Source organism: Mus caroli, chromosome X (assembly GCF_900094665.2).
Source record: "Mus caroli chromosome X, CAROLI_EIJ_v1.1, whole genome shotgun sequence".
Lineage (NCBI taxonomy): Eukaryota > Metazoa > Chordata > Mammalia > Rodentia > Muridae > Mus > Mus caroli.
This window is the reverse complement of record NC_034589.1, coordinates 7021522-7043538: the sequence shown is the minus strand read 5'-3', so window position 1 is coordinate 7043538 and position 22017 is coordinate 7021522. Positions and strand designations below refer to the sequence as shown.

Here is a 22017-nt window from a genome sequence, read left to right as displayed (position 1 = left end):
CCCCCATATTCTATTCTTGATTCTAACTTTATTACATCTTTCTGGTAATACAATTAAAACCATCTCTTAAAACTTTCTTCCTAAAATTATTTGAATCAATTCAGGAATTCTATAAACTCATTAATTTGTCAAAACAGCATTAATTCATGAAAGTTCATCTTTATGTTAATCTACAGGAAATCTGCCCACTAGGGTGGGCTAATGCCCAGGAATCATTAGACTATGATAGGAAAAGGCGAATCAACTGCAAAAGAAGCAATCCTGAAATGAAGCCTTTCAGAGCTCACTCAACATAGGCCATGCAAAAATGGTGGGCCACCCTCAGGGAAGTTACTTGCTAGCTTTAGCCTCTCCTCGGTGGCTCCTGACAGAACTTACTTTGTAGACCAGGCTGGCCTCAAACTCACAAAGGTACACCTGCATCTGCCTCCAGAGTGGTGGGATTAACACTTTGCCTAGCCTGTGGTGCATGTTTTTAATCCCAGCATTCAGGAGGCAGAGGAAAGTGGATCTCTGTGAATTCAAGACCAGCCTGGTCTACATAGGAAGCTCCAAGCCAATCAAGGCTAAAGAGTAAGACCCTATCTCAAAACCAAACAGAAGAGTCAATCTGCCAGGTGTGAGAGCTCATGCTTTGAACTCCAGCACTCAAGGCCAAAGCAAAAGAAATGCTGCGAGTTGAGATCAGCCTAGTATACAAAGTAAAACTGTAGCAAGCAAGCAAACAAACAAAACCACACAGTAACCAAAGTGAAGGCAAGTTAAGAAATTAAAAAGGTAGCCGGAGTGGTGGGTGGCGCATGCCTTTAATCTCAGCAGAGGCAGAGGCAGGTGGATTTTTGAGTTCAAGGGCAGCCTGGTCTACAAAGTGAGTTCCAGGACAGCCAGGGCTATACAGAGAAACCCTGTCTCAAAAAAACCAAAATAAATAAATAAATAAATAAATAATAAATAAGGTAACAATATAACGAAGCACCAGGGTTGTATCAACCATTCAGGGAACCAGGCAACCCAAACAGGTTGCCATCTTCTCGCAGTTGTTTATCACCATCATTGTTTGTTTCCTTGTAGTACTGGGATGGACCAAGGATTCCTGCATGCTAGGCAAATATTCTCCTAGTGTGCCATGACCTGCCATCCTGTGTCTGCTTCTTCCCCTCAGGGTAGCCAGGCCCTTTGTGCACAGGGCTGGACTGGAGAAAGGGAAGTTAGCCAGGCACTGGGGGAGTGCAGGGAGGATCTTGGTCAGCTTTGGGTAAAGAACACCTCCCCCAGGAACAGGTTCAGAAAATGAGTTCAGTTTAAGGAGGAGTTGGGGGTGGGAGCAGGAAGAAAAGGGATTTATGCCCTTGGGGAGATGGTCACAGTCTCTAGGCAAGGTGTGTGGGGCTGTGTACAGTTGGCCAGGACAGAGGTGTTGGAAGACACTTCATCTGCATACTCAAGGGTTTGTAGGGTTTCGGGGACCTTATAAGGTCAAACAAGGAGTGAAGTCCCGATAACTGTCAGGGCTGTAAATTCTTACTAGGGTTGATGGTGGGAGAGTGAGTTTTCTGGAGCCAGGTTGGGAGAAGGGGTGTTGAATGAATGAATTAATCTTGGTGGCAGGTTTGCTACCCACCTCCATGTTTTATGTTCCCAAATGAAAGACTCACACACAGCCTTTATATTTTGATATGCCTTAATTATCTCAATAGCTAACCTCCATGAAGTTAATCCCGAGTTGTTCCTTACTAATTCTATGTAATATCTTGGTTGCTCTGGACCCAGAGGGCTTACCAGCTGGGCCGTGCTCTCCTAGTTCTGTCATATGGCCATGCCTTTCTGTCCTGCACTCTTAGGCGTGGTCTCTCCTCTCCTCCACACTCTCCTGGCCTAGCAGACCTGCTCCTTCCTCTCCTCCCAGTTTCAAGCCTGGGAATCCTCAAGTCCTGCCTCTGTCTGCCCTGCCCAGCTATTGGTGGTTGGCATCTTTATTTACCAGTCAAGACCAACTGGGGACTGGCTCCCTCAGTGTCTGACAAGTGGACTCGTGCAAACAATTTTGGGGACCCAAATTAACAGAATCCTAACAACATTAGGCCAAACCCACTACAGAGGTGAGATAGCCAACTGCCCCTGTCCTGTCTCTGAGGTTTCTGCTGTTGAAGCTGTCTCTCAAGTCTTCCTCTGTGTCCCTGGGCCATTACATTACAGTCCCACAATAACCCCCAGTCTACTTTTGGAAATTGATTTGGAACTAACATATATGGTTTTGTGTACCTGCATATGTGGTGTGTGTGTGTGTGTATACACGCGTGTGTGTGCCTGCAGAAGCCAGAAGAGCTGGAGCTGGAGTTCAAGTATTTGTTGGCCTGTCCATGTTGGTGCTGGGGACTGCAAAAGTAAAAATGGTTTCAGCTGAGCCCTCTCTCCACTTTATTCTTTTTTTTAATTTATTTTTACATTTATTTACATTTCAAGTGTTATTCCCTTACCCTGTCCCCTCCCCCCAAACACCCTCCTCCATTCCCCCCTCCCCCTGCTTCTATGAGGGTGTTCCTCCACCCACCCACCCATTCCCACCTCCCCACCCTTGATTCCTCTACACTAGGGCATCTATCCAGTCTTCACAGGACCAAGGACCTCTCCTCCCATTGATGCCTGACAAGACCATCCTCTGCTACATATGCAGCTGGAGCCATGTGTACTCCTTGGTTGGTGGTTTAGTCCCTGGGAGCTCTAGGGGGTTTGGTTGGTTGATATTGTTGTTCTTCCTATGGGGTTGCAAACCCCTTCAGTCTATTCTCTAGCTCCTTCATTGGGGACCCCCTGCACTCAGTGCAATGGTTTGGCTGGGAGCATCTGCCTCTGTATTTGTAAGGCTCTGGCAGGCCTCTCAGGAGACAGCTATATCAGGCTCCTTTCAGCAAGCATTTTTTAGCATCCACAATAGTGTTGGAGTTTGGTAACTGTATCTGGGATGGATCCCCAGGTGGGACTGTCTCTGGATGACCTTTCCTTCAGTTTTTGCTCTGCACTTTGTCTCCATATTTGCTCCCATGAGTATTTTGTTCCCATTTCTAAGAAGGACTGAAGCACCCACACTTTGGTCTTTCTTCCTGAGTTTCATGTTGTCTGTGAATTGTATCTTGGGTATTCAGAGCTTTTGGGCTACTATCCACTTATCAGTGAGTGCATACCTTGTATCCACCTTATTCTTTGACAGCATCTCTCTCGGACCCTGAGTTCATCAATTGGCTAGACTGGTTGATCCAGGAGCTTCTGAGATCTTACCTGTCACCACCTCCCTATTGTTGGGGTTATGGGCTCATTGTCTACCTCACTTTGATGGATCTTCAGACACAAGCCTCTCATCCCTGCACTGAAGAGGGGAGAGGGCAGGAGGAATAGAAGCTCAAGAGCACCCCAAGCTACATGAAACATTATCTCACCAACACAACCAAACAGAAAACCCAGTCCCTAAGCCCATAGGTGGTGGTGATCAACTTTAATCCCAGGGCTTGGAAGGCAGAGGTAGGCAGATCTCTGGATTCAAGGTCAGCCTGGTCTACAGAGTGAGTTTCAGGATAGCCAGGGCTACACAGAGAAAGAAAGGGAAGGAGGAAGAGGCAAGTCCTCATGACTCATGAGCAGGCTGTCAATTAATATGAACCATCTTTGCATTTTATTCTGGGGGATACATTCTGAGATGAGCAGGCCTAAGAAGCAGGCATGAGCCAATGCCCTCCATACAGGCACTGCTCCACTGGGCAGGAAAGCTCAAGTGCTGTTAGATCAGGATTATCAATGCAACCACGAGCAAATAAAGAGGAACCTGACCTCTATAGACCTAGATTGTCCTTTAATCAGAACAACGAAAAGGATGTCTCTCCACTGGAGTGGAGACTGTACACCCAGGCACTAGGGTCTGAAAAGGGAAGCCTTGGGGTAGACGATTCCATCTGCAAGTCTATTCCCCCAGTCTCAAAGTTGTAGATACCAACAGGTTGCTAGATTGGCTGTCCAGAAAATCCAGGGCTTCTTGTTTCCCTCCCAAGTGCTGGGACTATAAACTCAGAGATATGTTGCCAGGCGGTGGTGGCACACGCCTTTAATCCCAGCACTTGGGAGGCAGAGGCAGGTGGATTTCTGAGTTCGAGGCCAGCCTGGTCTACAGAGTGAGTCCCAGGGCAGCCAGGGCTACACAGAGAAACCCTGTCTCAAACAAAACAAAACAACAACAAAAAAAATTCTACATATTAAGACCCACTTTAAAAAAACACAATGAATCAATCACAATTTATTTGTGTGTAGAGACATGTGAGGTCAGATGACAACTCATGGGGTAAGTTGGTTCTTCCTCATTTTGTGGGTCCTGAGGGCAGAACTCAGATTTCTAGGTTTGGTAGCAATCACCTTCACCTGCTAAAGCCATCTCTCTGGCCTTTAACTTTTAAAAAATATTTGAGTGTTTTGCCTGCATGTATGTATGCATACTATATTATGTGCCTAGTGCTCATGGAGCTATGAATGGTTGTATGAAGTGGGAAAATATATTTGCTAGATAGATACTGGCCAGACTTCGGGTTAAACCTGAAGCCAGCCTGACCCTCATGCATGTACAGGAACTTTTGCTAACCTGTATTGTTTTGCTTGTGTAACTGCAAGGGTTTCTGCTCCTGATCAAACAAAAACACTATGGTAACACAACTGTGCTCTATTCTTATGAAAAATTCATATCCTGTCATGCTTGCTAACAGCTACTGAAACTACTTCAACAGGATGTACCAAAACTGTGGCTTTTACTTTTATAAAACCTTTGCTTGCTTCGGGGGCTGGTGAGATGGCTCAGTGGGTAAGAGCACCCGACTGCTCTTCTGAAGGTCCAGAGTTCAAATCCCAGCAACCACATGGTGGCTCACAGCCATCCGTAATGAGATCCGACGCCCTCTTCTTCTGTACTTACATATAATAATAAATAAATAAATCTTAAAAGAAAAAAAAAGAGCATTGACTGCTCTTCCAGAGGTCCTGAGTTCAAATCTCAGCAACCACATGGTGGCTCACAACCATCTGTAATGAGATCTGAAGTCCTCTTCTGGTGCATCTGAAGACAGCTACAGTGTACTTAGATAAAGTGATAAATAAATCTTTAAAATCAATCAATCAATCAATCAATCCTTGGGCCATAGCAAGAAGTGTCTGAAGACAGCTACAGTGTGCTTACATATACTAAATAAATCTTTAAAAAGAAAACCAAAAAACTTTGCTTGGTGGATCTCTGAGTTTGAGGCCAGCCTGGTCTACAGACCATGTTCCAGGACAGCCAGGACCACACAGAGAAACCCTGTCTTGAAAAACAAAGTGCATGGCCCGGCTGCATCTGTGTGGCTCAATAAAAACTTCAGACTCCTAGAGTTCATCTTGTGCTTTTCTTCTCTTGGGTGAGAATAGCCTGACCAAGTGGCCTTGGCAACCAAACTAGGGTCCTCTGCAAGAGCAGTAGGTGTTTCAACTTGAGCCATCTCTCCAGTTCCCACCTTTAACGGTTTTTAAACTAACTTCATGCTGGGCCTCAGTATTTAGTAGGGGTTCAGGTGACATGGTATTTGTTTTTTTTTTTGGGGGGGGTTCTAGCGTTGTATGTGTACTTATAACTTTATTACCACACCCACTCAGCTTTCTTTTAGTCCATTCTGCACTTTAAAACACTTAAATGGTGCAAGATGGCTCAGAGCATAAAAAAGCACTTGCTGCCAAGTCTGACAACTTGAATTCAGTTCTAAGACCCACAGGGTGAAAAGGAAAGAACCCACTTCCACAAGTTCTAGTCGTTCTCTTACCTCCATGAGGTCATTACAGTGGTATGCATTCACCCCTTCTACCATCATATACTGTAATAAACGCCATCTTTGCTTTTTGAGAGTCTATTACATAGTTCTGGCTTTCCTGGGACTCACTTTGTAGACCAGGCTGGTCCCAACATCATAGAAATCCACCTACTTCTGCTTCCTCAGTGCTAGCATTAAAAAGTATGTATCAACATGCAGGCTTCTACCATCTTTTTAATTGAAACAGGGTCTCTGGCTGACTAGCCAGGAGTCTCTGCCTACTTCTACCTCCCTAATGCTGAGATTACAAGTATGGGTGACTCATACCTGAGTTTTTATGTAGGCTCGGAAATTGGTCCTAATGCTTACTGGCAGCATTGCGTTGACAGAGCCTTTTTTCCCAGCCTGCAATTCTATACCTTTATGAATTTAGTTTGTCCTTTTCTCTGGGCCTAGCTAGAGCATCAGAACACTCATCCAAAATCTCTCCTGAGCTCATTCAATGTTCCAATGACTAGGAAAGAAATGGATGCAAACACAGCCGTAAGACAAGCAACCAAATGCGTTCACATCAAATGTCCCTAAAAGTGGTTTCCCCTCCTCACTGGTATCTCTGACTTGGTGAGACTATGTTTTGAAGTTATTAAGGAGCAGTTAGGCACAATTGTACCTCAGTTGAAATGATTGCCTAAATTTCATACATTCAAAGGGAATCTTTTAAAAATGTGTTTGAAGGGGGCACCTGACTGTTCTTCCAAAGGTCCTGAGTTCAAATCCCAGCAACCACATGGTGGCTCACAACCATCCATAATGAGATCTGACTCCCTTTTCTGGAATGTTTGAAGACAGCTACAGTGTACTTACATATAATAAATACATAAATCTTTAAAAAAAATAAGCAAAATTTTTGCCGGGCGGTGGTGACACACGCCTTTAATCCCAGCACTTGGGAGGCAGAGGCAGGCGGATTTCTGAGTTCTAGGCCAGCCTGGTCTACAAGTGAGTTCCAGGACAGCCAGCCAAGGCTATACAGAGAAACCCTGTCTCGAAAAAAAAAAAAACCCCTCCAAAAATGTGTTTGAAATGTTTTGTAATGGCTGTATTTCTAGGCTTAAGATAGCTTAGTGATAGAATGCTAGCTTGCCTAGTATGTGGAAAGCCCTTGGTTCGATGCCCGGCACATCACACTAACAAAAACAAAACCATAGAAACCCAGCCAGGTGGTGGTGGCACATACTTTTAATACCAGCACTTGGGAGACAAAGGCAGGCAGATCTCTATGAGTGCAAGGCCAGCCTGGTCTAAAGAATTCCAATAAAATCAAGGACTACACACAAACTCTGCCTTGAAAAACCAACCCAAAATATCTCAAAGTCAAAAAGCAAGGGACCAACACAATATGGAACTACTCAGACTGTGCATGCCACATGACTTTGTCTACATTAGGGTCTCATTCCCAAGACATCTCATATATGCAACTAGCTCCCTAGACTTCTGATGTTGAGCACTTCTTGTCCCAAATACTTAGCTAAGGGATACTCAACTGGTTCTTAAAATTTAAACATAAATGGGCCACTAAATTAGTTTCCTAAAAGAGAAGAATTTTGTATTTGATTTGGCTTTATTTTAGCCTACATTTAAGTAGACGATGACCATGAACTCCTGATCTTCCTAAGTGGTAGGTTCAGAGGCACATAGTTTATACTACTACACTCTTCCCTTAGTCTGCTTAAAAAGTGGGGCAAGAAGGATGAACAGGAAAATCAGCTGTAAACCTAGCATTTGGGAGGCTGTGACAAAAGGTCAGTTTAAGGTCACCCTGATTACAGTGAATTCCAGACCAGCTTGAGCTACAGAGGTAGGCTGTTTCAGTAAAAGTATATGTGAGGGATATTTGGGATGCTTTTCTTTAGCAGTCAGTACTCCTTAGGGAAGCATCAACAGGCTCAGCTGCAGAAGCCAAATGTACTTTTCTGACACTGAAAAGGAACTTCAGCATTTCAGATGACATGCTAAAGTGAAAATTTCACATTAATAACCCCTCAAAACAGGGACTTTTCAGATTTAAAATCAAGAACCAATGGAAACAACCTATTATAAACATGTCCCTTAAAAAACTCAAGGGTCAAAAGTGGCTGAGTGACATGGCACTTGCCTATATCCATTCGATGCCCTGCATGCCAACCCTAGCAATATAGGCATGCCAACCCTAGCAATATAGGGGAAAACCCTATGTTAATAAATGAAAGAAAAACCCAAATTTAATTTATAAAGTTTTATTTTTGTATATGTGCTAGATCTTACGAACTGCGGACAATCTTTATGTCAATCTGTTGGCTTGTAAAAGGCTAAGAAGTATGTGAGATTTGGGCGGTGAAATTTCCTTTTGGGAACCCCAATTCCAAAAAAAAAAATTGCACTCATTAGTGACTTTAAAATGTGGTTCACCTTTCCCCCTTACACCTGAAAGCTTGGAGGACAAGTGCTACATACTTCTGCAAACACAAAATAATCATTAGAAATACAATCGGCAGCGAGTTCTTAATACATTCAGCACTTCTGTAGTGATTTATCGCACCCAAACCCTTTTCAAATATGCAACACTCGTGTAGATGCAGGACCAATTGTGGTTGGGCCCTACAATGAAACCAGTACTGAGAATGGTTTTGTTGGAAACACATAAGCTGGGGCAAAGGGGTGCTGGTTTCCTTGATCAGCAGTCTGTATGTCCTCGTACCTTCAAACTAGAAATAAAAACTGGGCACTTATCGCAAAAAGGCAATTTTCTAAAATCCTAAATAAGGCAGGATATAGTCACCAAATTAAGCACAAAATTAACAAAGTATAATAGTTCATGGGAAAACATAACCTGGAAAAATACTAATAAAACCCCGAACTATGCCAAAGTAGTCACCTGAATATTCAGACTCTTGCTTTCTTTTATAAAAGTAATTCAAATAAAAAAGGCTCCTCATGTTTTTAACCAATATGAGGATTAAAGACTTAAGTTGTTATTGTCCACTAATAAAAGTTAATCATGAAAATAGAAAACATTTGAATAATTCTAGGTCTGTATAATTATAGCTAAGAGACAAAAAAAAAAAAAAAAGCTGGGAAATCATCACTAAGAAAAACCAATGAAAAGAAACAAAGCCCATATATGATTATGCTTGTATTTCTGCCTCTGCGATGCTGAACATGAGAATTCGGTAGGTGGAGGGTTTAGAAACAGCAGCAATATGGTGTTTACCAAGTTGTACACAAAAATACTTAGATCCGACTGGGCAAAGCCCCAGTTTACACAGTTGCACAATAAAATCTCTTCAGTCTTACGTTAACAGATTCTACTGTCTTCAATAGAGCAATCATGCCATTTAGAAATGTGGGAGTACTTCAAACGAAGACTAGTGATTCTGCAACAAACATTTAAAGGAGGAAACATATGGCTCAAAAGAAATTAGTTGAGAGAATCAAATAACTTTCAGGCACTTTAAGACTTGAAATTTAAAATGTGCCACTTATGTTTTAGAGAAAGACCTCAAAATCACCACTATGTTGCTCTTACAATAACATGCATCTTAAAATTTCCGGTTATACATTAATGCTTAAAGAGTTAATATAGAAAATAATTTGCACAAACAAACAAAAATAACTCTGTTCACCTTCCCTCACTCCTGGTCACGACACAGGCCCACTCTTCCTCAAATGAGGGGAACCATGACTCCATAAGCCCCCATCATGTGGAACTGGTGGGCTTATACACTTAAAGCAACTACTGGGGGTCGGGGGTAGAATCCCTCCAAGAAAAATTCACAGCCTTTGAAAATGTCAAGTTTTCTTCTTACCTAGGAAGTCACTAAGTTTTACATATTTCATAATTTCCTTAAGAAGCAGAAAATACCAAAGTTGCATGTCAGATGGTAAGATAACATAACTAGTACCAGTTACTCATCCAAACAAAGCTAACCTACTTTACTACTTGAAGAACTTTAAAAAACTTCCAGTTGGAATTGCAAACACTGTACTTTGTTCAAACTTCAATTCAGGCTGGAGGTGCAGCTCAATGGTAGAGCTCTTGCCTGGAGTACTTCAGGTTCTGGATCCCCAGGCTCCAAAAACCGAAACAAAAGCAAATTCTGATGTAAACAGAATCTGGTGTCAAAGGTTGCTAAAATTACAGGAAGTCTAGAAGCAGAACTGTGGAATACTGCAAATAAGATACCTAAACCTTTATCTTAAATACTGCCCCTTTTAAATCACAAAATAACAATGCTCAATTTTGCTTCTGCTTTGATCAATGCCAACTATAGCCTTAAAACATTTTCCTATCAACTGAATTGTAAAAAATACAACCAAGCTTGTGCTCATTAAATACACATGTATATAAAAACATACAAAAAGTACAAGATTGATTGTTAGGGAACTTTTACAGCATCAACATCCGGTTCTCCAAGTCTTTAGTAAAGAGCCAAAGACCCCCATCTTTCTGTGCACAAAAACTTAATGAGACTAAAATCTTCATTGCTGGTTATGTCTACACATGCTATGCATAGAAATCAGCTTTCCAGAAATATGCAGTCCTCAAAAAGAGAGAGACAGGCAGACAGAGAAGGTATCAAAACCCCCAAACATACCACAGGACAAAAAGTTCTTCTTAAATCAAATTCTATTTGCAAATTCAGCAAAATAATTTCTATAAAATAAAACAGCAAAATATTTAAATAGGGTAGGCTGTATCTGTTTGCAGGGGCATTTGGTTTTAGACAGGTTCCAAAAAAATTACACATATTCAAATCACCAATTTTCTTTGAAACACAGCTTTAACTGATTCCTTTATCTTTATTCAAATTGTTTATTCTAAAATTTAATTCCTTAATTATATTAACTACCAGTAATTTCTTAAATTAGACCCTGCTTTGAATGTTAAAATTTTTGGAATGAAAAAGGAGCTTGGACAATTTTTGCTTTCAAGTAAAATTATGACTGAGCAGAGAATCAGCCAGAGACCTTGGTGCAGAGGTACTCCAAAGATTGTGGGATTCTGAGGACTTCCACAGCACTGGGATCCAGCAGAAGGAAGGACAGTTTGAAAGAGAGTCACTTAGTAAGCTCTAGCAAAGAACGAAACAAGCACACCAAATACAGTCTACTAGGCTCCAGCCAGCATACTGGCATAGCAAATTTTTGTGTATTTGTTTTAAATCTTTCAAAATTCCCATTACCAAGTCAATAAGCTTAAGTGTTCTTTATTCTACCCAGAGATCACATTGTCAAACATGAGAAGAACACGTGTGTAACTGAGAACTGCTTCCTTGCCACAGTTCTCCCTCAGTCTGTATTTTATAATCTAGGGTTTAAGAAGGAAAGCTCCGAGCAATGCAGGTGTCATGTCAGGACAACTGCAGTCATTATGGTAATATTTCTTCACTGGCTACACTAACTTGTGTGAAGCCATGCTAAATGTTACAGCATATCTATAGCTTCAAAGTGATTAACCTAACATCAGAATAAAAAGGCAATGAGAAAGACTAGAAACATAGTACATCACCAATTTTCCACATCAACCAAATAAATCAAAGGTAATCAGCCTTACATTGCTCATAGTAAAATTGACTCCAAGTGGCAAACAATGAACAGGAAACTATTGGTGTGACATGAATGAATGGGCTGTTTTGTTGATGTTGATTTACTTTTTGTTTTTGTAAAGGAGGTGATCCAACTGCCACAAGGTAGGCAACACTGGCTGCAGAGAGCAGTAGGTATAACAAGAAAATTAATGTAGTTCTGTAGATCTGTGAGTCTCATGAAGAAAAAAAAATTCTTGCTTAAGAATTAACAGTCAAACATTAATATACTATATACACCTTTGCCATTTACACATTAGCATCAGGCCATTTATTACAAAACACTATACACTTTCCACTGCAGGCGGGTTATATATTGACAGCAAATTTCTGCAGATAAGACAATGAATAAACTCTCCACTCCAAGTTGATTAGGAATAGTTTTTCTAGTTTGAAATATTAGCCAGACACAGAAAAAAAGTTGGACTGTAAGGCCTGGGTGCACAGTCTTGATGGAACCAGTTAATATGTGCATTTCACTGATCCTTGGTCTGAGGAGGGGACACTTCTTCACCGCCTTCATAATTTTCTTGTGCTCGTTGGCCAGTTCTCTGAGGGTTGTTCATGTGATGTGCCGCTGGGCCTGTATATGGCTGTCCATGCACATGGTTATTCTGAAAGGGAAAAGAAACCTGTGTATTACAAAATTTTCCATAGCTGGAGAAATGGATCAAAGGTAAGACTATGTACTGATCAGACAGGGAACCACAAATGGGTTCCTAGCACCCATACCAGGTGGCTTAAACGGGCATAATTCTAGCTATAGGAGGATCTGACACCCAAGTCTCTGATACTCACTTGCACAATATATAATTAAACATGGCAAAATATAGGAAAAAACCCAACCTTTGCAGCAGTAAGCACACTTTAAAATTATCAGTTGAAATTGGTGGGAACAGAAACATTTCTTTTACTCTTAGGACTTACAACATCAATTGAAAAGTCTTCTTATAGGCAAATACAAACCTCAGAATCATAAAGAACACATGATTGGGTAGGGATGTATAAATGTTTGTCCAAAGTGATTGTCTGAAGGAGCTGTTTTTCTCCTTCTACCATAATGATCCTGGGGTTTACCCATTGACACATTTTGCCAGCCCAGCTCCAAAAATTTAGGTGTAAGCCTGACAATTTAAAATATCCCATCACTAAGCCAGGCATGGTGACACACGCCTTTAATCCCAGCACTCAGGAGGCAGAGGCAGGTGGATTTCTGAGTTCGAGGCCAAGCTGGTCTACAGAGTGAGTTCCAGGACAGCCAGGGCTACACAGAGAAACCCTGTCTCAAAAAACAAGCAAGCAAGCAAGCAAACAAAACCCCATTACTGTTCTTGACTTACTCATCAAAAAAAGAATGATGTGAGGGCTAGCCTACATGAACTCTCTCTCACAGCATAAATCTGATTGACCATAGGTGCAATTGCTATGTAGACAGAACTATTAATATTAACTATTGCCACTGAAATCACAAGGCTAGATTAATGTATGAGCCTTCTTGGGACTGAGCCAAAATAATTACTGTCATGATTCTCTAACTTTTTTTTTTAAAAGATATGTACTGCTTGTGCTGGCCTTGAAACCGTGTTGCAATGCATGGTGGTGCATGCTTTTAATCTAGGATTCAGGAGGTAGAGGCAGGCGTATTTTCTGAGTTCGAGGCTAGCCTTGTCTACAAAGTGAGTTCCAGGACATTGAGAGCTGTTAGACAAGAGAAACTGTCTCAAAAATGAGAGAGAGGAAATAAAAGGAAAGAAAAACAAAGACTCACTATGTCAACTAGGTTCTGTCTGCTTCTCCCAGCAGTAGAATTACAGATATATCACAATAACGTTTTTTATCTTTTTAAATACCTGAACCTCACATGGTTAGGTGGTGGTCTTTATATCCCCACAAGGCATGCCAAGATTTTAGGCTCCACACCCCGTGGTTTCATTTACGCCCTAAAATGTAAGGCCATCTTCAGTGTTGTTCTCAAGGCAGCAGATCTCACTCCCACCTCCAATTTTTTTTCCAGACAGGGTTTCTCTGTGTAGCCCTGGCTGTCTTCAAACATCAAAAGAGATCCGCTTGCCACTGCCTCCTAAGTGCTGGGACTAAAGGTGTATGCCACTACTGCCCTTAACCACCACCCCTTTAAAGGACAGGGTCTCAAACTCAAGAGATCTGCCCACTTCTGTCTCTCAAGTAGTGGGATTAAAGGCAAATCATACATTCATGAATTTTAGCACTCTGTACAATGGCAGAAAGCTAATTTCCACTTGTGCACTATCACCCCTGAAAACATTTGGCTTGGTCACATCTACATTTTAGGAAAGTTCCCATTCAGGATATTATTCTAAGTAATTATTTTGTAGGTAATTAATTTGACAATTACCTTAGTTGTTTTTAGAATTTACTTGCAGACATAGTCTAACAAGAAATGTCATTATAATCCTTCATACTAAGCAATGATTATCATTTTTTTAGATTTATTTATTTATTATATGTAAGTACATCGTAGCTGTCTTCAGACACTCCAGAAAAGGAAGTCACATCTCATTAAGGATAGTAGTGAGCCACCATGTGGTTGCTGGAATTTGAACTCAGGACCTCTGAAGAGCAGTCGGTGCTCTTAACCCCTGAGCCATCTCTCCAGCCCCAATGATTATCATTTTATACTGATACTTTTATACTCACTCTATACTAGTAGTACAAGACATACCTAGCCGGGCGGTGGTGGTGCACACCTTTAATCCCAGCACTTGGAAGGCAGAGGCAGGCGGATTTCTGAGTTCTAGGCCAGCCTGGTCTACAAGTGAGTTCCAGGACAGCCAGGGCTACACAGAGAAACCCTGTCTCGAAAAACAAAAACAACAACAAAAAGACATACCTATTTGGAAAAGGAACCATATTCCTGGGGCAAATTCAAATTTGTACCACGACCTCACTCCAACCCATTCTTCTGATCATGCCCCCAAAGTTAGTCCAGAGTCATGGCAAAAAGCCTTCTTTTATAGTCAAGTATGAAACTGGTTCTAGAGCAGGGTTTCTCAATCTTTGTGGGGGTAGGGAGTGTTAAGTGACCTTTTACAGGGGTATCATCAGATAGCCTGCATATTTCATATTTACATTATGATTCAGTATAAAATTACAGTTATGAAGTAGCAATGAAAGAAATTTTATTGCTGGGGGGGCACAAAATGAGGAACTGTATTAAAGGGTTGCAGCATTAAGGTTGAGAACCACTGTAGAGGTTAACCCCACCATCTGACTCCTGCTTACCTGCTGATATTGAGATCCAGGGGAATGAGGGTATAACGGAGCATCTTCTGGTGGAGGTGATTCATGCTCATCTGGGGCATCTTGGTCATCTGGTTCCTAATTAAAAAAAAAAATGATGTAGGCAACATCAAGGTTACTGCTGACTTTGTTAACTTAGTAACAACTCTTAGAAACTGTGATTATAACTTCTATATCTAATGCTCAGGGCACCTTCCCAAACACTGAAGGGGCAGAAGATTGTAAGGGCCAAGGGGACAGGAAATCAGGTGTGAACTATGTTGCCTAGAAATGTCAGGAAAGGTATATCCAGGCTGGAGAGATGACTCAGCAGTTAAGAGCACTGACTGCTCTTCCAAAGGTCCTGAGTTCAATTCCCAGCAACCACATGGTGGCTCACAACCATCTGTAATGAGATTTGATGCCCTCTTCTGGTGTGTCTGAAGACAGCTACAGTGTATTCACATAATAAATAAATAAATCTTAAAAAAAAAAAGAAAGGTATATCCAAGCAGTCTCAACAGCATGGCTGCTTAAACAATGGACATGTTAATATGGATGGAGGAAGTTCCATGAGTCTTCAACAGGCAAACAAGGAATGCTGAAAACAGAAAACCATATTCTCCAGGAAGAATCCCCCAATTGATTATCCAATACCAAATGGTCAGACCTAAAGTCATAAACATATAAATAAATGTATATACACTAAGCAGTTTGTTATTTATAGATTTAGGAATACAGATTCATGTAACACTTAAAGAAAAAGAAGCCATGGATCTAAGAGAGAGCAAGGAGATGTGTGCGAGTAGCTGAAAGAGGGGGAATATAATTATTTTAATACAGATCACTTCTTGTTTTCTAGAGGACCCAAGTTCAAGTTTCAACACCTACATGACAGCTCAAAACAATCTGTTCAGTCCAGTTTCAAGGGATGCAATATCCTTTCTTCAGGCCTCAAAGGGCACCAGGCGTACAGATAAACCACCAATACACACAAACGTTTAAAAAAACAATTACAAAAAAAAAAAAAAAAGCCGGGCGTGGTGGCGAACGCCTTTAATCCCAGCACTCGGGAGGCAGAGGCAGGAGGATTTCTGAGTTCGAGGCCAGCCTGGTCTACAGAGTGAGTTCCAGGACAGCCAGGACTACACAGAGAAACCCTGTCTCAAAAACACACACACAAAAAATAAATAAATAAAAAAATAAAAAAACAATTAAAAATTCATAATTCGGGTTCTTTTGAAAATAATTTCTAAGGTTACAGCATAGTAATTTCTCCAGATGGAGTCATCATCATCATTAATATATTACTACATATTAAAAGCAAACACAAGTCTAGCAATCTTAATAAACGACACTATCATTAATACAGTCAGTGGCCTATAAAGAATTACTTTGCTTTCTTCCATTTCTATTTCTTGTAGACTGGTGGCTTTTTTTACCTCCTCAGGACAGAGTTCACAAGCTTTTGCAAGTGTCATCCTAGCGCTGTGTGACCTCTCTAAGAAATAGCCATTTGATGTCTCATTGCTTTGCACTGGAGGAGACCAATTGTTGTAAGTGTACTGAGGATTGCCAGTGTATGGTCTTCTTTCAAGTTCATCTCCAAGCCACTCCACTGCCCACGTCCATTTCCTTTTAAGATCTCCATTGCCCTTCAAAAGTAAATAAAATCATGTACATTTAAGAGGATTGGGAGTGTATCATAGATAACTTAAAATGATAATCCCACAAACTGAGGATTTTTTTATTCTTGAAATAGTCTTGCTATGGCAAGTCTGGATGTCTGGTAATTGTTATATAGCTCAGGTTGTTGTCAAACCTGTGGTTGTTCCCCTGACTTAGCCTCTAATGTTCGAATTATAGATGTATACCTCACCCCCCCCCCAATACCTGGATTGAAACAGGATCTTAATTAATGCTATTTTTCCTTCCTTTCTTATTCTTTGTCATATTGGGGAATTGTATATTCTGGGTAAGCAGTATATCAGAGCTACAGCCTTTTAAAACAGGATCTTTTAACTCCAATTTAAATTTCTATGAAAATACCCTTTATAAGAAAATACCCTTACCTGCAGGATTTGGTAAGCAACAGGACAACTGCTAAAGAGGGCTACCATACATTTTATACACTGGTATGCTCTTTTTTGATAGTGATTCTTAGAACGCTGAATTGTGTCAAACAGCCCATCTCGGTCATCTGGAATTCCTTTAAGGGCATTATGAATTCTGAAAAACATTCAGATGGAAGATAAAACTTCTAAAAATTAAAAGAAGCTATTATCTATTGAGTGTTTATTACATGCTACCCCGTAAATGTCTGTGGGTTCAGTTGTTTCATAATAGACAGTAAGTACCACTATTAAATCTTTGAGCAGATGGGAGATAGAAACAGCTTGCCTAGGGTCATACAGTTGCCAACTAACCGGACTCAAGTCTGTATCCTTACTAACTTTACTTGTTCAAATTGCACTGTTTAAATACATCACTAGAAGCAAATTCTGAACTCAAGAGTACCACAAACTTTAAAAGTTAACACTGACACTCTAGTTGAGAATAACTTGCTTTAAGTCGTTTTTGTCTTCTGCTTTTGAGAAAGGGTTTCATTATGTAATCCAGAATCATCTTGACCTCTCAATATGACAGCCTCCAAACTGCCGAGATCACATGCTTATGCCACCATACCCAGTGTCTATTTTGTTAGATATTAGCTCCCAATAAACAAAATATGACATATACCTGTATTACTGAGCAGTAGAAAGGAACCAATACATGCTGTATGCAAAGGATCTTTGCAATTAATTAGACACAAAATGCTAAATGTTGTATTTTGGCAAAATGATTATAACAGGCACACTTATAGAAGCAAGCAGGTTGCCAGGAGTAACCAAGGGTGTCTAAATAGATATAGGCTTCTTGCTGTTTGATCTAAGATATTGCATATAAACTCTACTTCTCCAATTTTGTGTTGCGGGTGGCAGTGCAGAGGCTGAGGGCTGGTCTAACCCATTTTAGAAAAGTGCTCTGCCAGTAAGCTACCCTAACCTTATCTTTATTTTTGTCAACTGATATAAAGTGTTAAAACATTACTTTAACATATCATACTTTCTTCCCACTAATAGCAACAGTTTTCCAAACACCATCTTTAATCAATACTATCTTTGTGTTGCTTCCTTCATGTCTAATAATGTAGGACACATGGAGGACATTATAAATACTTAAGACCTACTTACAAAACTAAACAACAACAACAACAACAAAAAAAACCCAAAAAAGCTACAGTATGAGATTATTTTCAAACTTAAGTTAATCATCTGTTTTTACTTACTACTTTTGATATTTCTCACATTTAATCCAACCTATGTTTTTATCACATCATATGCTAAAAGAGAACTTAGATGTATCTATCTATGTCTTGCTACATAGCATTGACTAGCTTGGAATTCACATGGATCTGCCTACCTCTGTCTTGGAATAATATGATTGAAGGTCTAAATATGCTACCACACCATTAAAGCTATACAATCTTATGCTATTTTGTTTTCTTGTGTTTTTGCTTTTTTTGCAAGACAGGGTTTCTCTGTGTAGTACTGGCTGTCCTGGAACTCACTTCTGTAGACCAGGTTGGCCTTGAACTCATAAATATGCCTGCCTCTGCCTCCCAAGTGCTGGGACTAAAGGTGTGCACCACCACGGCCTGGCTTGTGCTATTTTTAAAAGAAAAATACTAGAAGCTAGACTGTATTAAAATCATCTAAGAAGTATCAATGGTGACTGCTTAGAAAATTTTGGATTCAAGAAAACTGATTTTTTTGCTTACTGCTATTTTTATAACAGTAATTTAAAACAACAATAAAAAACATTTGTGGGCTGGTGAGATGGTTCAGTGGGTAGCACCGACTGATCTTCCAAAGGTACTGAGTTCAAATCCCAGCAACCCATAATGAGATCTGATACCCTCTTCTGGTGCGTTTGAAGACAGCTACAGTGAACTTATACTAATAAATAAATCTTTGGCCAGAGCAAGTGGGGTTGGCTAGAGCAAGCAGGTCCAAAGTTCAATTCCCAACAATCACATGAAGGCTCACAACCATCTGTACAACTAAAGTGTGTATTCATATACATAAAATAAATAAATCTTAAAAAAAATTTGTATTTTAAAATACTTCTATTACTTTATATGTAGAAGTGTTTTTTCCTGCATGTAGTACATATATGCCTGGTGGGTGTCTTAGCCACTATGTGGGTGTTAGGGAACCAAAACTGGTCATCTACAAGAACAAGTGTTTTTAATGACCCAGTCATCTCTATAGCCCCTAGAATGGCTAATCTTAAAAATCAGTACTTAAAAACTCTTTTAATCCCAGCACATGAGAGGCAGATACAGGCAGATCTCTGTGAGGTCTGCCTGGTCTACAGACTGAGTTCCAGCACAGTTTTGGATACACAGCGAAACCTTGTGTGTCCAACATAAAACAAACAAACAAACACCCCAAAACAAAAATAAGTATTTAATGTGCTTTGTTAGCAAATGATTCAAGTTGCCCAGAACTCACAATTTCCTAGCAGAGGTTGAAAAGAGTGACTTTGTCTTCAGTTTCAAACTACAAAGAAGTGTCCTCTTTTGCTGTTATAATTGGCCTTCATGTATAGCACTGAAGTTTGACTTTGAAGTGTGCACTCGAGAAGCTTATATTAGGGGAGAGGTGTAAGAGTGCTGGCCGTTAAGTTCAATGTTAATGAGTTAGCAGTATGTATTTATTAAGATACTAAAAAAAAAAAAACCACCAAAACCCCAACCCAGCCCCAATCAACCAATAAAGTCCACCACCACCACCACCACACCCCAAACACATTCATGTGTGCGTGTTTGTGGTGTGTGCGTACACACCCAGCTGAAGGGAACTTGGTTTTCTTCAACCACATGGGATTAAATTCAGCTGAGCCACCTTGAAACAAGGTCTTGGTGTAGCCCTGGTTGGCCTTGAACTCACAGAGACCTGACTGCCTATCTCCCAAGTACTGGAATTAAAAGTATGTGTCTTTATGCTCCGCTCTCCAGAACTATCACTAAATAACTACAGATTTATGTAATGAGGTTATTCCAAAATTAATGTAATCTAAACCTAAAACAATCCTTGGATTTATTAATATATTCATATGTATAGTCTATTGCTAGTTTTCTTTAATTAAAAAAAACCATTCAGAGTCGGGTGTGGTGGTGCACGCCTTTAATCCCAGCACTTGGGAGGCAGAGGCAGGTGGATTTCTGAGTTAGAGGCCAGCCTGGTCTACAGAGTGAGTTCCAGGACAGCCAGGGCTATACAGAGAAACCCTGTCTCAAAAAACCAAATAAATAAATAAATAAATACAATTCTGTTGAATGATGTTAATATATTAAGTATGAAACCTGGGCAATGTCCTCATTGTCAAAACCTGACAAAATCTGGGAGAACTTGGTAGTCATTCCTGTCTTTCTTTTTTCTTGTAACACTGAACATTCACTAGAACCCTAGGGTGCTTTTTGTTATATATTTTGTTAAATGTGGGGGTGGTCAATTTCTATTATATGTAACAGCTGGGACTAAGTCTAATTAGCCTGATAATAAAAAATAAAGTATCCACCTGTGAGTCTGCCAAGAGTCTTCAATCAGTAAGATTTGTAAAAGCAGATCCAAATAGGGCCGGAGTTCGTAAGTATAAGAATATGCAACCTAGAAATAGGTTAAGACACAGTGAATAATGTATATGTGGGTAATAAATCAAATCACAGAGATTTAACAATGGTTATGATTTCTTAACCTGCCAAAGAAGTTCACTGAGGACAGTAGATGAGAACTGAGGATTCTCCCAGCAGCAAAAGCGAAGCAATTTGACGGTCTCATCAGAGTTACTGCAGTCTTCAATAATTTTCTTCACATAACTTGTTCTCACAAATAAAATGTCTACCACATTTTGTTGAATTGGCATTATAGGTTGTGATAAGTTAGGATCACCAAAAGGATTTGGAAGAGAAGGATTACCTATAATACAGATTTGTCAATGAACAACCACAATAACAATGTAAACTCAGAACATAGCCTAGAAATGTGCTTTAGAAAAAAAAAAAAAAAGAGCTGTATGTTAAGTTTTCTAAGCATAAGATTAGTAGTGTGTCTCAATGACTCGGTATCCTAACATAAAAATTTTACTAATTTAATCCAGTAGCAAGCAGAAAAAGGTCCAATAATCATGTGAAAAAGAAACAGTACTGCAAGCATTGTAAAATGTTTCAATAGTGGACTTTCCTTCACACCCTCACTTTGTATTTACGTATTTTCAGAACCAAATTTGATTAGTTCTAGATATGACCCAGAGTACTCAAAACTATTGCCAAGAATAGATTACCATTGATCGAAGACTGCATTCTTGAAGAGACATTGCAACAGCGGATGAGCTGTGACACTACTGAGTATAATTTGCCTAATTCAGCATACTGATATTTAATTGGAGGACCAGGACCTTCATCTAAGGACACAAGCATAAAGGTAGCAGGTACACTCAGTTTGAGCAGCTGTGTTTTCTCTGCCACTCCTGCAGTGAAAGAGAGACAGAAAGCAAGTAGAGAGGCGGAAAAACAGAAGGAAAACATTAGGATGGAACGAACTTTGTGAACAAAACAAAAAGGACAAATATTTTAAATAACTCAGAGATCTGTCTGCCTCTCTTAGTACTGAAACTAAAGGTGTACCCCCATCCTTTGATGCTGAAAATGTCCATGTTAGACAACTATTCTCCCCCAATCCAATCTTTTGCAACAAAATAAAACAGTGGAAGACAATTGTGCATGATATTTAGGTACAGTTCTAGTAGTAACTTAACAGGAATGAGCAGGTCGTATTAGAAAGATCAAGGAGTAATTTAAGTCAATTCTTAGTTTAAAAAATTATTAGGGATGCTGGAAACCAAACCTGGGATTAGTAAGAGCTAAGCAAATGCTCTGCTATACTCCTAGCACTAATTGAATGGACATTATTTCCTCTAATTTTAATTTATTTTACTTCCTTTTTTCTAGACCTTATTCCAAAATTGATGACTCTTCACAGTAAAAACATGGATTTTTTTGCAATAACTGTGGTAATTCTGATTCAGTTAGTGAATTGGATGAAGCCTGGGAATAAGTATGTTAATAAAGCAGGTAGATGTAGTATTGCTTTTTGGAAGTAAAACTTTTTTTTTTTTTGTTTTGTTTTTGTTTTTCGAGACAGGGTTTCTCTGTATAGCCTGGGCTGTCCTGGAACTCACTTTGTAGACCAGGCTGGCCTCGAACTCAGAAATCCGCC

The 22017-nt window shown here is 40.1% G+C and overlaps 1 protein-coding gene across 1 annotated transcript in view; it reads right to left on the bottom strand.

The window, feature by feature from the left end:
* Nucleotides 1-8073: 8073 nt before the first annotated feature.
* The window catches only part of LOC115030093 (probable ubiquitin carboxyl-terminal hydrolase FAF-X), a gene marked incomplete at its 5' end in the record, with an annotated part of 14449 nt that continues 505 nt past the window's right edge, over nt 8074-22017 (bottom strand). Inside the window, 7 exons of the mRNA XM_029473497.1 lie at nt 8074-12051; nt 14699-14794; nt 16138-16350; nt 16768-16924; nt 20321-20409; nt 20498-20718; nt 21083-21268. Of these exons, the coding sequence (XP_029329357.1) occupies nt 11914-12051; nt 14699-14794; nt 16138-16350; nt 16768-16924; nt 20321-20409; nt 20498-20718; nt 21083-21268 (1100 nt within the window). The remainder of the gene's footprint in view (nt 12052-14698; nt 14795-16137; nt 16351-16767; nt 16925-20320; nt 20410-20497; nt 20719-21082; nt 21269-22017) is intronic.